Consider the following 19,069-nt stretch of genomic DNA (forward strand, 5'->3'; position numbering starts at 1 on the left):
TATGTATTTTTGTCTGTATAAGTATAGAGGTTCACATACAAACTATTCTATGTATATACAACTTTATTTGCTAGATAAACATCCTTAAGCAATGTTGACAAGTTGATTTACTATGTAGGGAGGTTCAATTTCCATCTATATAAATTATGAAGGATTTTTATGTCCATGATGAAACCACCACATTTTTTGTTCTAGGTGACTTCCTTGGGATGTGTTTTTAACGCTGTGAATATCTTTTTCCTTGATACTAGCCCTCGCATTGTCGTTATACAAAGAAGAAAATAAGAGTCCACGTTTTGTCTTGTAATATTGGGAGGGATTCCCCAGGGGGTCACACATTATTCCGCCACCAAATTAGATAACATATACTAGACTAGACTAGATAATCTTTCTCTATATTATATAAATATATATGTAATGTAAATAGGGGGCAGCGTGGAGGTTATCGTGAGACGGACAAGGACGGAAGGGATGGGCGAGAAGAAGGCCGAGGGGGAGCTGCCTCTGTACGCCCGGGTGTCGACCAGCCAGAAGGGCATCGTGGAGGCCCTGAGCACACACTTCTGGGAGACCCTCCCGCGTGTGCAGCGGCGGCCCCGTGCCGTCCATGTGGACGGCTGCGCGCTTGTCCGCGTGGCGGATCTGGGCTGCGCCACGGGGGCCAACACGCTGACGTCGACGCGGCGGGCGCTGTCGCACGTGCTGCCGTGGCTGCTGCACCAACACCCCGATCATCATAACGACACCAGTACTCAACAGTACAGTAAGGCTCGTATAATCAAATAAGTAAATTAGTACAGATGTGATGAATATTATCTAATGCAGCCCAACTACGACCATGATTATGATGCAGCCCGCTTGGAGGTGCAGCTCTTCTTCAACGACTTGCCTTCCAACGACTTCAACAGCCTCTTCCGGACGCTGCTGCAGCATGAGCTCTTCAGGGATGGCGCCTCATGCCTGCACATGCCCAGTGAAGGATTAGATGATGGTGGCGATGATAATGATCATGCGCTGATCCCGCGTAATAATATGGTAATCACGATCCAGGATCCGCGTGTTTTCGCAGCCGGCGTTCCTGGCTCCTTCTACCATCGCCTCTTCCCCACCTCCAGCATCCATCTCTTCACTTCCTTCATCGCTTTGCACTGGCTCTCCAAGGTCAGCACGCTTAATCATGAATCCCCTATGATTTTACTTTGGTTGTTTATTAGCGTAATTTCCTGAATCTCCTATCCTCCTTGGGTTCTTTATTAGAGCATTAGATCTAATCATGCTCGAGTTCAAGCCTCGGGTACATCTCTTGAGGCATCTTTCAAAATTTCAAGTCTTCTCCAAAGGGGGAAAAAAAAAGCACAAGACATTACCAATAGCTGCTAGCTGTTGAAAGGCTTATAATGCAAATTAATTGGCAAGACAATGCCAGGCCAACTTCTCCCTTACAATTGCAAGTACAAATTATCTACGATGTTTGAGCTAGTGCTTGATCAAAAATAGTTCCCCAATAGATTCATGCTATGTTAATTTATGACAACCACACTAAGGCTTGATAAAAAATAGTTCCCCAATAGATTCACACTATGTTAATTTATGACAATCACACTAACCCAAACCTCATTAATTTATGTCGATTACAATAATCCAAACCTTGATTGGCGGCCCTTTGAGTTGCTTATAATGAGGAAGTAGAGACTAGCAGCTACTTGATTTTAATGTGTGGACCTTAGATGTTGGTCGACAACTTCCAACACACTCTTTCTAAGAGTTAGTCATTCCATGTTATGTTGTCTTTAGAAAAGATTCCTTGCAGTACATAGTCGTTCAAGGGTGGGGATTAGAGTTCTCTTTGATGAATCTATCTAAGTTCTCATATATGTCAACCCTTGTATTTGGCAAGTCCCTTTTTTGTGGTGTGGCCAAAGGATGGTTCATCAAAGTCCTAGAGTTTAGTACTTATATTAATCTTGAAACAATTGGCTAAGTATGCAACAAGTCTCTTAACATCATTCGAAACAATCCATTTAAATGATGCCTTTCTTGTAGAGTTGGTGAGACTTCTTACATTCTTTCAAATAATGCAGCCCTTGAAGATGGATCAAAAGTTCCAAATCAAGTGGACTTTGGATCCAATCCAATTGTGTGCCACAATTCCTTTGAGCAGCTTAAAGCCCTTCCATAATTTTAATTCAAAGTTTTAGACTATAATTCAATATCTACTTTGAGCTTTGTGGATTCTATTCCATGGTAGGAAAGATGATACTTCTAGCATCCATCTAGTTTATCTACCATTTCCTCAATGTTGGAGATTCCCAAATATTGAATCTTGTGAGACAAAATAGGTTAAATCTATCCTTCCTTGTGAGAGTAAGGGCTTGCCATTGGAATAATTAAATTGCATATTATATAGGCTCTCTCTACATCCCATAGATGAGCTTGAACTTGTCTCACACTTTCTTATCATATAAACTCAGTCTACATCCCATAGATGAGCTTGAACTTGTCTTAGAATTTCGTATCCTTCCCTTTTACATCTTCTCTATGTGTTCCACCATGATGGAATCCCTTGCTATGATGATTGGTTTTGATAAGTGTGCTAGTAACAAGTTGGCTTGACAAGGTCACAACCATAGAGATTTACTATTACAGATCGTTAGTTATTAATGCCAATGGAAGTTGCAACCTAGCTTTGGGTAAGGACATTGTGATTGTTGCCAATGCCTAGAGTAATCCTCCTCTCCTCTATTCATGGTGAAAGCCATAATAATCCTTGCAAGTCTAAGATAGTCTCTTTTGAAGCTCATTGTCAGATATTTCACCTTTGGGTCCACAAAATATGTTGGGGGGAAAATATGGATGGTTGTAGATGGAAAACTAGTAATGTACTATATAATGGCCTTGTTATGTGATGCATCTAAAAGGCCTAAAACATATAAGTGATGAGGTTAAACCAGTTCATGTTTATATGTTTTGGCGGTCTTTTGACTATTGTATCCCTTTATGGGTTCTAGGAGGGAATTACCCCTTGCCCGAGCTATCGCCTTCCTCCACGTCATCACTATATGTTTATGTGATAATGATCAAAGTTTCCTTGGAAGAAATTTTTTTGGTCCTTGTGAGCCTTCAATGCCTAATATGTATAGTAGTTACCTTGAAGTTGTAGCTTAGGAGTAGTTAAGGTCCACTTGGTTGTATGCTTTGTCACAATATTTCACTTTCAAGCCCTAACCTCCAATATCAAGGTCTTAGTAAGTGGGTAGATCTCATGCAACTTATTGTGCAAGGACCTAGGTGGGGAAGCTTGCAACCGCATAGAGTTGTTCATTGCCCTATCGATGAGTATGTTTCCAACTATAGTGCATAAGGGAATTAAGGAAGAGTGAGGTTAGTTGATGGAAAGGAACCAAAGCACATTACAAGTCCAAATAGCAAGGGGGATTCCCAAGCATTGAGGGAGCTCCTTGTATACTTGGCCAACTTGGGACAAAATCCATCTAATCAAAGTGAAGCTTGAGTTCGCAACACCACATACAAAGTCATGGCATTGTTTTTTACAATAGATACCTACTAGATCTTTCCTACCAAGACTTATCTTCCCTTAGATGTCATTTCAAAAGACATTCATTTTCAATTCTCCTACCCTTCTCCATCATGAAAATGCCATCATTGGTGAGTGTCATCAACCATATTTGGCCTCCATCATGATAAATGTCATTGGTGAGCCTTGTTTACCACATTGTTATGCTGCAATAGTAATTCCTTTGATGGGCTTCCTTGGTGTCTCACACGTATAGGATGCTAATAGAACCCTAACCCTAATCCTAGCTCTAGACTCTTTCTCTTTAGCTCTTCATTTCCTCCTCCTCCTCCTCCTCCTCCTCACTGTCTCTTACATTTTCTTCTTTTGTTAATTCATGACTTGCCATATGTTTTGTGTTTGTGAGATCATAATTGGGTTTCAACGCTACCTTCATACATTATAAGGAAAAATCAATTGCACCTATTATACATTTATGGTGGGCATCACATCATAGGAACTACATGTTGTGAAAATGGTCGCAAATGACTTCTCAACAAATAGATTAACTTGAAAGAACACAATTTATATAATGTAGAGACTCTATGCTTATGTTTTTATTTAAATATCTTACCTTCTTTCCATATGTTGTGGAACTGTCTTTGAAAATTGGTATGTTTCAACCCATAATGGTCATGGTACCAAAATTCTAGGACTGCAAATTTCATTCCATTTTTTCTTCCAATTGTCTTTTTTTCCATTAATGTAGACCCAATTTTAAGAAGAGGACTAGATATTCAAATAACACTGAACTAACATTTACATTAGGTCAAGTTTGAAATCCACTAAGAAATGAATTAGTTTGATTGATGTGGATCATGATATGGCTATTGTATTATTTACTCAGGTGCCAGATGAGATTTTAGATCCAAGCTCCCCTTCCTTCAATAGAGGTAGAATTTCTTGCAAAGGTGCCTCTACAGCAACACAAGAAGCTTATGTTCGCCAACAGCGTCATGACCTTAGCCAATTTTTCATAAATCGTAGTGAGGAATTGGTTCCAGGTAGCATTCTAAATGAAGAAAATATTTGCAAAATTTGTACCAAATAGCATTCCAAAGAAAGATATGCTTTTTAAAAAAGTGATAGTATGTTTGGCAAGTCATGATGGTGCCATGAAATATACGTCTTTTCTTACATAAAATCTAAATGAATACAAGTTTATGAGTTGTAAAATCTAAATGTTTATGGTTGTAAATTTATGAGTTGTTGAGTTTGACCATATTTCTTTCTTACATATTATATAAACAAGGAAATATTTACAATGGCAAAAAGGACGCAACTTGGAATATCCAAAAGGGCTTATCAAACCTAATACTTAGTGCACTGTTGTTCCTTGGTAATTCCTTGTGGACTGTCTTATAAACTATGGCCAGCTTGCTAGAATCTTTAAGAACAACAAAACCCTCTTTCTAATGTTAAGGGAAAATTCCATTAGCTCTCTAGAGGTTGGAAGTTTTTGAACATGGAAGATCCTTTAAATTTTCAGTAGGATGGATAAGAATACCACTTATCAAGCTTCAAGCATTAAGTAACCCTTTATCTCGCATACCAATATCCCTAAGGAGACTTTTGTTCATTTTGACAATATAAGCAAATCCATAAGTTTTCATCCACTTTATCTTGGACTAGGTATTCTTAACATTCCCAAAGATTCATTTCTCATTTTTTGAAGGGGATAAATAGTCAACCAACCTATCTTTCATTAGGAGTTTGACCATGATAGTTTTCCAGATCCCAATTAAAAAGGCCGATTTCCAAACAAGTATGACTTTCGTTGGGAATTTGACCATGATAGCTTTCTAAAGCCCAATTAAAGGGGCCAATTTCCAAACAAGTATTCCTTTCTCTAAACAATTTCCTTAGTTTGGAGGAAGGAAGTATGTTCTTCTAGGACACCCAAGTTTTGTTTAGATGAGGTGTGAACCATAAATGAAAATCCTTCTTCTTGCTACATTTCCATAGATCTTATTGAAAGAGGGGAGGCAATACATTTGGTGAGATAATCCTAAGGAGTATGCCACTTCAATCTCCGTCATTTGTAAGATAGTGCTCAACCATTTGTCTTCTTTTGCATTAAGTTGGTAGTGATGATTGATCCTATTAACCTCCCAAAAGTCTTGTTGAGACAAACATCCTGTGTGTTTAATAACCTCCTCACCCATAATGTTGGAGATACTTGGCATCCAAGCTTGGATAAGAATGTAATGGGGTAAACAGGCATCCCAAAGGGTCTCTAGTTATTCTTTATCACGGAAGAGCCCTCTCTAAGAAGATACATGGCTTTGCCCAAGTCTTGACCAAACATCACCATCAAGAGAAAGCTTGAGCTCCAAAGGATTCAAAAGTTAAAGCATGCATGTCCACTATTCACTACATGAACTCTCTTGTATGGTCATGATCAAAGAGAACACTATCACGTTAATCCAAGCTAACATTCATATACCATTCTTGAGTACAATAAATAGATAAAAAATGAGGTTTCTAGCTTGTAACTAAAAAAAAGAAAAAGAAAAAAATGGATACAAGGCTAATTTGTCACCCTTGTACTTATTATAACTCTTATGTTAATTATTGCATGCTTATAGTTGTTATGCCCATTAGCAATGGTATGCTATAATGTTAGTACTCCTTAATGGTATGTTGTCATGCTAGCACTCCTTAATGGTTTCTAAAAGAAATTCATTTGGTCATGTGAATGGCCATATTGTAGCATTTCCTCAAATGCTATGTTAAACTCATGCCATTAAACAAAATTTTCTAACATTTTGATTATTTGTCTTTTCTCATTTAGGTGGCTTGTTGCTACTCATTGCCTTAGCCAAGCCAGACCTTGATGATAAGCAATGTGAGAATGACAATGCCCTTCTTGCCACCATGCAAGCACTTGTGGCAGAGGTAACAAGTGCCTTTAAGTGAATATGCTCAAGATAGAGAGTTTTGTCAAATTGAAACCATTGAGAACCGTAAAGATACAACTAGAAGTCCTATTAAACCTATGTAATTGGTTAAGCATTACAAGGGAGAAGACATATTAGTCAATTTTTCTTTCCTTCTTATTTTGCATTTTTAAAAAAGACAAAATTCACAAGTTTTCATACTTATAGATAAGGGGGATATTCATACTCAACAAATATTATATTGCTTTATAGCTCTAAGTCTATGGAGGGAAGTAGAAAAAAGAGCAAGTTCAGTTTTACTAACTTTCTTCCTTCAAATGGATACTTTCATGTATTCATAAATAGTTTATTGTCTTTAAAACATATTGCAAAAAATTATGTACTACAAAACATTAGAAGTTGTTTATGGAGTTCACAACATAAAGAGAAGTATAGTTGAGGTTTTCTAATCTACATCATAAGAAACTAGCATTCTTTTGAATAATAGTAGGCTTTTGATGAATGCTTTGGTCACTACATATATGCAGGGGTTGATCCAAGAGGAAACAATTGATAGTTTCAATGTTACATATTGCTACATTCGAGAGGAAGAGATTAGGCGAGTGATAGAAGAGAATGGGAGTTTTGAGATACATTATTTGCAAAGAAGCCCGATAATGTGCACGTATTCAGAAGAGATGATGAAGAAATTCTCATGTGATCGAAAGTACTTTGCCACTCTACAAAGTAAGAGCCTAGAGAGTGTATTTGGTAGCAGAGTACATACACTCCTTGGCCCTAATTTGTACACAAAATTTTTCTCGAAATTGCAACAGGTAATGGAAGAGATTACAATGTCTACTCCCAATGTCTTGGACTTTCCACTCACCCATGAGCGTTACATTGTCACCCTACTTTCTCGAAAATAGTCAATGAATGATCAACTTCTTACCTTTTTCTCATTTACATTGATTACTATCTCAAGAGGTTCAGCGTATGTAAACCCTTCCTATCACATGAGTTCAATAGCCTATTAAAAAACCCCTTACATGTGAATTTTCCATTAATAAAACACACCCATTTTCTATTCAATTTGTGAATACCCCCTTTAAATGAAACCCTTCTTTATGTTTGAAAAATGTATAAAAAAGAGAATTTAAAAATCCCTTCTTTTGAACCTATGTGATAGACTTATAAATATACATTTTTGACCCATTAAGATTACTATTTTATTGGCCATGCTTATCTTGGTCCTTGACCTCATCGTAAAGGTTTTGCGCTTGAAGGTAAAGAAACTAGGGAGCTATCGAGGTTAGAGTTAAGCCTATGCATTTGCCCAACTAGCAAACCTTAATGAATTTTGTATATGCTAGTTGGGTGGGAAAAACAAGTAGGCCACTATCAATACTATGTAACAAACTTACAACTCTAAATTTCTTATGTTATATGAATACATATAAATAACAAGTGATTAGTGTGACTTGTTATAATGCAACATTGTTACTAAATCAAAAATGGTCCACATTTTCCTCATATGACTTTATTGGATTCATGCACATTACCTTTTTTTTAATAGAGCATTTGGTTCACTTAGATATTAATTTATGGAGGCTTGAGGTCTTTTGTTGAGCTTTAGTTTTAACTCATGGATTTTGCCTTGACGATGTGGGTGGGTGTTTATGTTACATCTCTTGAAGTGAGGTATGTCGAAGGTAAAAAACTTTACAAGGCTTCTATGTTCCTTCATAAGAGATCCATAACTTAATCTATTGTATGCAAAATTAAAAAATTCAACTATATAAATAATTGATATCACGTTGTTCTAGATAACATATGATGCTAAAATAACTCAATGTTAAAGAATATGTTTTAATTTTTTTTAATTCCATGTATTATTATGTGTTAATGGATCCATTTTAGCATCCATAGCTTCTTTCCATTTCTCCTTTCCAATTGCTTCTTGAAAAAATATATATGGCCATTATGCTCTATACTAGAAACCATAGATACATAAGACATGCATATATATCCATTGTAAGTCAACCTATCTAGAGGATACCATACAGTGGTAGTTAAATGAATATCTCGGGCCATTCATCATGTTAAATTTTTAGGATCTAGAGCATATATATTATGTTTATGAATGCATGATGCCTAAACCATCTGTGATGATTGGAGAGTAACCAATAGAGTGGCTCCCCTTTGAGTTAGACACCCTATTTCTACCACTTAATTGGTACCATCTAGGTTTCACATACTGGAAATAATATGAGGCTTTCATATTTTCTGAAACATACCCAATCCTAAAGTAGAGGGAGGTGGTTTGGCAATCGTCTAGGGGTTTGACCCTAGCCATCACCATCCTTCCCATAAGGATCAACTTGTGGGTTCCTAAATGACACAACTATGGTCTCTCGTAATAGTCTAGCATTGAGCGAGGATGGTCACTATTGTGTGAGCTATCAGAAATTCAAGGCAGCCACCCAATGTACTTGGTTCAATGAGAGTAAGAAACTTGGGGGAGTTGAGTGTCAGCCCCTTTGCCTAGAAGGCATAGTCTCATAGCAGCTGCCCAAAACAATGCTTAGCTGATTCTAAGAGTCACATTTGTCACAACTTAGGGAAAGTCACCCAACTAATTGGGTCCACCCAATTCTAGGATATTTTTGTCAAGAAGATTGTTCGACTAATTGGGTCCACCCAATTCTAGGATATTTTTGTCAAGAAGACTATCCATCCCCTTTCCATTAAAAGCATGGCATACTTTAATTATCTAAGCAAGAATTAGGGGGAAAATGGACTAAAAAATAGCCCTTTAGCTTAAGAATTAATGACTCTCCTAATGACAAGAGATTTGAGGTGGACCAATAGGAGAGGGGGTGGTGTGCACATATTATCCACTCATTTTTTTCCCTTGTCTCTACCACTTATAGGCTTGTGCCCCTATGTTCCGTCTCTTGCCCCTCACTTTTACCACCCCATGTTAGGTGGGTCACACTGGGTGTCTAAAAAGGTGACCCAAAATTTGAAAATCCATTTTTTGGTATCTTTCTACAAGACATGCTTTCAATTTCATCATTTTCTTACCTCCATTCCATAAATCTTCTCATCTTTCTGTGCTCCTAGCTTCTCTTAGCCATAGGCACACAAAACCCAGCTTCTCTCCTTCTTCCATGGTCATTCTCTTATCTCCATTCCACAAATCTTCTCATCTTTCTATCCTCACATAGCCATAGCCACACAACCCCTAGCTTCTCCAGCCATAGCCACACAACCCCTAGCTTCTCCAGCCATAGCCACATAGCACCCAACCTCTCTCTTTCCTCTCAATAGAGCCATAGCCACAGAGCCCCCATATTCTCCTAGCCATAGCCACCCAATGCTCAACTTCTTCTCTTTCTTTAATGGTAATTCTATTTCTTCCATTCCATAAAATTTCTCCTCTCTTTGTACTTACAAACCATAGCCACACAGCCCTCCTTACTTTCATTACCATTCCAATGGCATCTACATGTCAGAAAAAACGATCTTGTGATTCCATATTTGCTGTCTATGTATACAATACACAGGGCGAACATGGAAAATGGGAAGGAGAATTGTTCAAGAAGGATTCATGGGTCTATATGCAACCTTCAACAATAGGGCCTCATTGAGTTTATCGTCATGGTGTACTACAAAATCATTGGAAGAGTGGAGTGCTTGGATTTTAGGAGGCTTGAGACCGGTCTTGTTGCATCAGTTCAACATCTATATGGTGTGAAGGGCAGAGTGCTTAGGTTTTGAGAGGCTCGAGATGGTCTTGTTACATTAGCTCAATATGTATATGGTGTGAAGGACTTAAAGCTACCTCTTGGGACTACTCGACAAGTTTGTCTCTCAAATTGTAAGTCATTGCTTTTATGTTCTTAACTTCTCATATGTTTTTAAGGATTTTACTTTTTCACTCCTGTTAGACATTTTCTCTTTGGATCTTATTGAGGACTAGCCTTTGGGGAGCTTGTCTGGGACATACAAAGCTCTACATGTGGATGTGGGTGAGATAATGATGATTGGAAAGCCATCACAATATCTTTTATAGTGCAATATATAGTGCCTACATTGATTGATTTATATGGTTCTCTTGAATTACTTCCTTATGTACGTCTCATTTCTTTGGAATGGCCCATTCTAGATGAGTGGATGCTTCACACATTAAAAATAAAGATTCTACATGACATTCATAGCTCATTGAGATTCGAGAGAGCTTCAAGATCAATGGGTCTTTCATGGTTTGTACCAATTCATGTTTTTGCATATATATTCGAAATCACTAATGCGAATCCATGTCCCTCCATGTTCATTTGTAAGAACCTAACAGAGGACTTTCTTAATTTCAATTTTGAAGAAGGATGGAATGAGGTGGATGGGGTGTACAAAGGTGACCATTTTTTCATGCAGAGTGGCAGTCTCTAGTGTTACACTTTGGTATGGACATCCAAGAAACAACACCTCTAGCAAAGGTGAAGACATAGCTAGAGGTGGACTTCCTACTGTCTATATATCCAACATAATTAGAGTCAGTGTATCCCATGACTCATGTACCCTAGCCACCATAATAGATGCACATAGCTTTTGTGCCCTTCACGTATCTCATGATACCCTTGACGGCATCCCAATGCCGTCTGCCAAGTGTAGCTATATAGTATGCCACAACACCCACTGCAAATGCTATGTCAAGGCGAGTGGCTATCATGGCATACATCGAATTGCCCATTGCAAATGAATAAGTGAACTTGGCCATCTAGTCCTTTTGCGCATTAGACTATGAACAATCGGTATGACTAACCTTTACATGAGAAGGTAAAGGACATCCAATAGGATTAACATCTTGCAGATGAAATCGCTCAAGGACCTTTTGGATGTACTCCTTTTGTGACAAGTAGAGGAGCCCCTTAGAGCAATCACATGTAATGCGTATCCTAAGAATATGTGAGGCTTGCCCCATGTCCTTCATCTCAAAGCTCTTCTCGAGCTAATCTTTCAAGGCATCCAACTCATCATGAGCACTCGCAGCAATTAATATATCATCCACATAGAGGATCAAAATCATAAGGCTATCATCACGAGCCTTCTTCCTGTATAAACACAGATCCATATACTACCAGAATATCCATGTGAATGCATAAAGGCATCAGACTTGTGGTACCATTCCCTAGGTGCAAGCTTAAGGCCATAAAGGATCTTTCTCAATCTATACACTAGGGGTCCCTGCCAGGTTTTGCAAAGCCCTTAGGTTGCTCCATGTAAATCTCATCATAAAAGTCCCCATGAAGAAAAGCTATCTTGATATCCATCTAATAAAGATCCAAGTTAATTTGAGCAACCAAATCCAACACTAAAGGTAGGGTATTCATCTTCACAATAGGAGAAAAGACTTCATCAATGTCCACACCATGCTCTTGCTTGAAACCCTTAGCAACCAATTCGGCCTTGTATGCTGGCTTGGGGCATCTAGGGTTACTTTTCAATTTCTACACCTACTTGCAAGACAAAGTACGCTTTCCACTAGGCAAAGGAACCAAATCCCATGTATGATTTTTTTGTAGTGAGTCATACTCTAACTGCATGGATCTCTCCCAAGAGTGACTATCACCTCTGTGTATGGCCTCATCATAAGTAAGAGGCTCACTAGCATCTGACACCATAACATAATCCATAGTGGGATCAAACCGTGCAAGTTGTCTTTAATCTAGTAGAACGCCTCAAAAAAAGTTGGGGGGCTTGGACATCGCATGGAGCATCAGGGATCTGGGTCATTGGAGCATCAATCCACTGCCGCTGTTGCAGAGGCTCTCTAGGTAGCTATACAATAGTAGGAGAGTCCTTGTGAAAGATCACCCTACATACCTCAATGACATGATTAGGCCTGCTTATGCATTTTCTCCTCATGGAAAACAACATCATGAATGTGGATATCCTTTTAAGTCTACGGACCCCATAGGCAATAGCCCATCTCACTTGTATCGCCATAACCAAGAAAGATGCATTTCTTAGACTTAGGATCTAGCTAATCACACTTGTTTTTGAAAACATGGAAAAAAGACACACAACCAAGGACACACAAATAAGTATATGAGGGAGGATTTCTAGACCATACCTCCTCTACAACCTAATAGTCAAGAGCAGTACTACATGGGGACTGATTTATCAAGTGGATGGAAGTAGTAATTGGCTCAGCCCAAAAATGCAGTGGTAAACTTGCTTGGCTAAGCATGTTGCAAACTTGCTCCTGAATTGTCTTATTCATGCGCTCGGCCATACCATTCTGGGGTCGGGTGTACAAGGCAGTCAATTGACACTTATACCCATCTCATCACAAAATTGCTCTAAGGCTTTAGAGACATACTCACCCCCATCATCTGACCTTAGGCATTTCATCCCTATACTCAAATTGGTTCTCAACTAAAGCAAGCCAATGCTGAAATGTAGCCAAGATTTCTGATTTTTGCTTAATAGAATATGCCCAAACCTTATGTGTATAGTCGTCAATGAAGGTAATGAATTTTTTGCACCAACGACTTGCAAGGCATGGGACCATATATATCCGAATGAATGATAGCCAATGGCTCACCCATGCGTGTCATACCAAACTTTTTATGTGTATTACATGTCTACCTGCACAATGATCACAAGACTCAAAGCACTTATAGTCAAAGGAGAGTAGAAGATGCTATAGAATGGATAAGCATTTTTATTCCTTTCAAGGATGTATGTCCAAGGTGACAATGCCAAAAAGATACATGTGGAACTACATCCAGTGCCAAAACATGGTCAACTGACCCAAATACATACGAGGGGTAGAGAATATGGGATTTAGCACCATGTGCAACGACAAGATTCCCACGGGTAATCTTCCCTTACCAAAAGATACTACATAAAATGCATCATCCAAAGTGTCAGAGAGCAGAGATAAGGTTCATCATGAGAGCCAGTACATGATGTACATCATGAAGAGTAAACATGCAACCTAAGCCAAATTGTAGTTGGGTATCACCAATACCAACTATCTCTAGTGCCATGTCATTACCCCAATGGATAGATCTAGTCAAACTGTGATAGGAGTGGAACCACTCTCTATGAGAGGTCACATGAAAGGAAGCCCCTGAATCTATCAGCCAACACTGAGTATACCCTGACAAAACATCAATCAGTTGTGAAGTATCAAGAGAAGAAGTTGCAAGTATGAAATCATCATCATAATCAGTCTACACAACATTAATCTCTTTAATCTTAATGCTTGACTTGCTAGGGACAATGTTGCTGTTATGATTTTTGTCCTATACTTTACCCTTTCCCTTCTCCTTGTGCTTGTCCTCTTGCATTTTATATAACTATGGCCAAATATACCCTGCTTTTCCATAGTAATTACAAGTCAATGAGGACCTATGGCCACGAAACTTACTGCAAGACTATCCATGTGACTGAGAACGAGTCTGTCGAGAGCTTCTCATACGATGGCCATTACTGGTCATGCCATTATTTCCTCTAACTCTCAAAGCATGAGAGGTGAGGGAAGCATCAAAATTATTTCTGTGTACCTCTTTATTCAAGAGTGCACCCTCTACACCACCTTGTAAGTCTAGCCCATTAGTAGGCATGTTGACACACTGAGCATTATGAAATGTATCCCATGATTCATGTAGTATAACCAAGAGGAACAAAGGGGAGGGATTACCCTTGAATTCAATCCCTTTCGAAGACAAATGATTGGGAATAGACATTGTGAATCTTTTCTTATAAGTCCCATGCGGACTACCCATCAAAGATAACTTTATAAAACATCTGCTTAGAGAGGGACAATATGATGGTGGACTTACATAGCTCATCTAATTCAGCCCAATCCTCTACATCAATATGTTCAGGTTTGACTAGTGTGCAAATCGGATGATGTATGCGCGCGTAGTGTGCTCCGGAAGGTCCCCAAGAACAAAGAACTCTACAAAAGCTTCATTAAAGCAAGAAAAAAGTTTGCATGACTTGAGACAAAAAGACAAATTGGGTGCAATATCCCCCCATGCCTTGTGTGAGCGTTTCACAAGGCATGTATTTATAAATTTATTAGTCTCCAAGCTAAAAAATAGCCCACTTTACAATTAGCATGCTTTTGGCTTTTGTGTTTGCTTTTGCCCAAATAAGGAGTAAAGCGTTTGGGCATACCAAAAGTCGGGTTGTGCCCAAATACAATATCAAATAATGAAATATTTAAACCGAGTGCCTATGCATATACAAAAAAATAAATGTTTATCAAGTACTTTAATAAATAAGTGTGCTTAAATAAATATTAGCGTCATGACTTTAATGATAAGATGCGCATCCACATCAAAATAATAATTCTTCTAGGTAATATGAATACACGCCATCACCCGGTGCTTCCCAACGCTACCATTGCCTGCTCTACATATCAACTAAAGCATTCACAATTGTTAGAAAATAATAAGATAAAACCCACAAAAGTGAATACCTAGCAGTCTTCAGCTACAAAATAATTAAATAGGTTGAAACTCTGTCCTAACCTTAATTTAATACGAGTGTACTCTAAACTCATAAACGTCCATTAATTTAAATATGTATTTTGCAAAATCACCCACTATGGAATCACCCACGTGCACATCAAATTAACCTGACGCCCAAAAAGGACAAGCGTCCCCGTCAACTTCTTGCACAAGGAATCCACCTTGTCTACGAGCCCCAACAAATAAATATAGTTTCACGGAATTCACCAAAAAATCTCACAGAATCCACCATGGAATAAAAACCTCATGAAATCCACAGTTGGAATATGCCTCATGGCATCATACTGGTGCACAAATTGGATGCTGTATGCGCGCGTAGTGAACTTCGAAAGCTCCCCAAGAACAAAAAACTCTACAAAAGCTTCATTAAAGCAAGAAAAGAGTTTTCATGACTTGAGACAAAAAGACAAATTGGATGCAATCTCTCCCCATGCCTTGTGTGAGCGCTTCAAAAGACATGTATTTATAAATTTATTAGTCTCCAGGCTAAAAAATAGCCCACTTTACAATTAGCATGCTTTTGGCTTTTGTGTTTACTTTTGCCCAAATTTGGGCGTCCCAAAAGTCAAGTTGTGCCCAAATACAATGTCAAATAATGAAATATTTAAATCGAGTGCCAATGCGTATACAAAATAATAAATGTTTGTCAAGCTCTTTAATAAATAAGTGTATCTAAATAAATATTTGCTCTACGCCTTTAATGATAAGTCATGCGTCCATCAAAATAATAAATCTTCTAGGTAATCTGAATACACGCCATCACCCGGTGCTTCCCAACGCCACCGCTGTCTGCTCTATACATCAACTGAAGCATTCACAATTGTTAGAAAATAATAAGATAAAATCCACAAAAGTGAATACCTAGCAGTCTTCAGCTACAAAATAATTAAATAGGTTGGAACTCTATTCTAACCTTAATTTAATACGAGTGCACTCTAAACTCATAGATGTCCATGAATTTAAATATGTATTTTGTGAAATCACCTGCTGTGGAATCACCCACGTGCACATTAAATTAACCTGATGCCCAAAAAGGACAGGCGTTCTCGTCAACTTCTCGCATAAGCAATCGACCTTGTGTACGAGCCTCGGTAAATAAATATAGTTTTAGGGAATCCACTGAAAAACCTCACGAAATCCATTGTGGAATAAAAACCTCATGGAATCCACTATGGAATATGCCTCCTAGCATCATACCCCCGTGAATTGTTCTCAATTGTTATTAGCTCAATGTGGAGCGAACAGTGAGGGATAAGCACTTAGGTCACAAGTGTGCATCCATTGGGCCTCTTCAACATGATGATTTTTAAACTTAACCAAATATCTAGAATATCTATGGCCAGTTCTAGTGGTCATAAAGTCAGTGTCTAGAATAGTTTCAGGTTTAAGGATTTCAGTTCCTTCTTCTAACAAAGGAAGGTTTTCATAGACAGGGTGGACATGTAATTGGCCTCTAAAAGGTTGTAACAAATTGATATGGAAAGTATTACGTATCTTCCATTGTTGGGGTAGTTCTAATTTAAATGCATTGTCATTGATCTTGTGAATTATTTTGAAAGGTCCATAAAATCTAGGTGCTAACTTAACAACATGGTATTTCTCAACACTTTGCAATCTTCTCTTTTCAATGTGTGACCATACATAATCATCAACATTGAAACTCATGGCTTTTCTTTTCTTATTAGCTTGTTTAGTGTATGATTGCTAGGCTTTCGCAATCATATCTTTAACTTCAGCAAAAATAGTAGCACGTGTATTAGCAATATCATTAGCAGCTTTAACTTTGTTCGACAATGATGTAACATGTGTAGGTAATCTATGGCCATAAATGATTTCAAAAGGTGTTTTTTGAGTAGCAGTGTGGGGTGATGTATTATTGTATGCAAATTGAAGTAGATGCAAGTGTGTATCCCATATTTGTGGTTTTGAAATTGTGTATGAATGCAAAAGATCTAGAATTGTACTATTAGTAGCTTCTGTTTGCCCATTGGTTTCAAGATGGAATGCATATGAGAAATCAATCTCAGTACCTAAATTAGCAAACAAAGTAGTCCAAAAAAACAATTGTGCAGCTTGAGATGCAGTTAATGTTTTCTTGCATGGTAGGAAATATGCTTGTTTGCTAAATCAATCTACTATAGTCCAAATAATATCACGATTATTTTGTGTATTAGGAAAACTAGTTATAAAATCCATTGAAATATGTTCCCATGGACGTTTAGGAATTGGTAAAGGCATTAACAAACCGTATTGCTTACCATGGTGTCGCTTGACTCTTTGATAAATTAAACACTCAGAAACAAAGTTAGAAATATTAAATTCCATTTGTGGCTAGTAAAAATCTTCAACCAATGTTCTTAAAGTAGAAATAATACCTCTATAGCCTTGATATGGAGGACAATGAATTTCGTGCAACACAAATGATCTAAATCGAACACTGACACACAACCTTTTCTCATAAAACATAAATCCATCAGAATAAGACAAAGAATCAATTGGAATCCAGTTATTAGCAACTAATTTGTTTCAATCAGCTTGAAAACTGGGGTCCTTCATAGGGATAAGGGAATCAAAAGATAGAACAGAAATATTATGGATACTTGGTCTTCTACTCAATGCATCGGCAATAACATTCTCTCTTCTGGGTTGATATTGGATAAGTGGATGAAAAATTTGAATGAAAGCAGCCCATTTAATATGACGGTCAGAAATTTGTGGCTGACTAAGGAGATATTTAATGCTTTGTTGGTCAATTTTGATCATAAATTCGGATCCCATTAGATAGTGTTTCCATTGATGTAAGACTTGAACTACAGCTAACAATTCTTTATCATAGGTGGAATACTTCAGTTCAGAGAGTTTAAGTTTGCAACTAGAATAGGCTATGGGATGTGAATCTTGCATGAGAATAGCTCCTATTCCTAATCCGCTAGCATCAGTGACTACTAGAAAGAATGATTGATTAAAATCAGATAATTGCAAAATAGGTGCATGTGTTAAAGCATGTTTCAATAAATCAAAAAACTTTTGCTGATTGTTAGACCAATAATACACAATACCTTTCTTTAACAATTTCATTAAAGGCAATTCAAGCAATGAAAAATTTCTCACAATTTTTTCATAAAAGTTGGCAAGACCTAAGAAAGAACGTAACTCATGCACATTTTTAGGGATTGGCTAATTCATAATTACCTCTATCTTTTTAGGATCAGCACGAATACCATCAGAGGAAACAATGTGACCTAAGTATTCAATCTGAGTTTGGAAAAATTCACTCTTGTTAAGGTTAGCATATAATTGATTCTCTTTCAACAATTTGAAAACCAAAGATAGATGTTCATAATATTCGTTATCTTTCTTACTGAAAACCAATATATCATCAAAGAAAACAATTACAAAACTTTGATACTTCAAAAATATTCAATTCATCATACGACTGAATATAGCTTGTGCATTAGTCAAATCAAAAGTCATAATAAGAAATTCATAATGACCAAATTGAGTTCTAAATACAGTCTTGAAAAACGGGCCCGACATTGGCTCTTTAGCACTAGTTGGACCTCTAAGACACACAAGACACCCCACACGGGCTAGCGACGACCAGGAGCGTCTAAAACTCACACTACACTAAACTCTAATATCGATTTTGCGTTTGTAATAGGACACAATCCAACGTTTGCCTTCCCCTACTCCTCAAAGGGAGATCCCATAACATATAGGTATAATACCTCGTATCACATACACAGGAGGCAACCTCTTGGCTAAAACACTGTGGCCTCACTACAGCTCTCCTACATCTCGGGGATTGGCCCCAAGATGCATTGCCTCAACATAAAGAACAAGCATACAAGATCCACTCTTTGATTTATCGAACAATCCAGGACTTGATGTTTCCTCACCAAACTTACCCCAAGGAACCACTCGTCTAGCCTAGAGCAAGGGACTTCCTCACACTCTTAGCGTTGGTCAATGTTCGGCATACATGTGCTATGCATCTAGGATTTTATACCATGTGATGTGTAAAATGCAAACATGGATGCATATTGTGCACAAACATTTTATTT

The 19,069-nt window shown here is 37.9% G+C and overlaps 1 protein-coding gene across 1 annotated transcript; it reads left to right on the forward strand.

Moving 5' to 3' along the window:
* Nucleotides 1–441: 441 nt before the first annotated feature.
* LOC148020965 (gibberellic acid methyltransferase 2-like) lies at nt 442–7,545 on the forward strand. The gene is made up of 5 exons (XM_087698796.1): nt 442–763; nt 854–1,161; nt 4,422–4,578; nt 6,369–6,472; nt 7,002–7,545. Exons 1-5 carry the CDS (start codon nt 472–474, stop codon nt 7,380–7,382), a joined length of 1,242 nt encoding a protein of 413 aa, XP_087554922.1. The 5' UTR covers nt 442–471; the 3' UTR covers nt 7,383–7,545.
* Nucleotides 7,546–19,069: the final 11,524 nt, after the last annotated feature.

The sequence above is a fragment of the Lygodium microphyllum genome, chromosome 18 (assembly GCF_053477565.2).
Source record: "Lygodium microphyllum isolate KBCC chromosome 18, Lygodium_microphyllum_v1.1.10, whole genome shotgun sequence".
Classification (NCBI taxonomy): domain Eukaryota; kingdom Viridiplantae; phylum Streptophyta; class Polypodiopsida; order Schizaeales; family Lygodiaceae; genus Lygodium; species Lygodium microphyllum.

What these genes read in the sequence shown, in the direction of transcription:
- LOC148020965 (XM_087698796.1), top strand. Translation starts at nt 472, where the DNA reads ATGGGCGAGAAGAAGGCCGAGGGGGAGCTGCCTCTGTACGCCCGGGTG. An exon ending in CACCAGTACTCAACAGTACA is followed by an intron (nt 764 to 853) that starts GTAAGGCTCGTA and finishes ATTATGATGCAG; the next exon opens with CCCGCTTGGAGGTGCAGCTC. An exon ending in TGCAAGCACTTGTGGCAGAG is followed by an intron (nt 6,473 to 7,001) that starts GTAACAAGTGCC and finishes ACATATATGCAG; the next exon opens with GGGTTGATCCAAGAGGAAAC.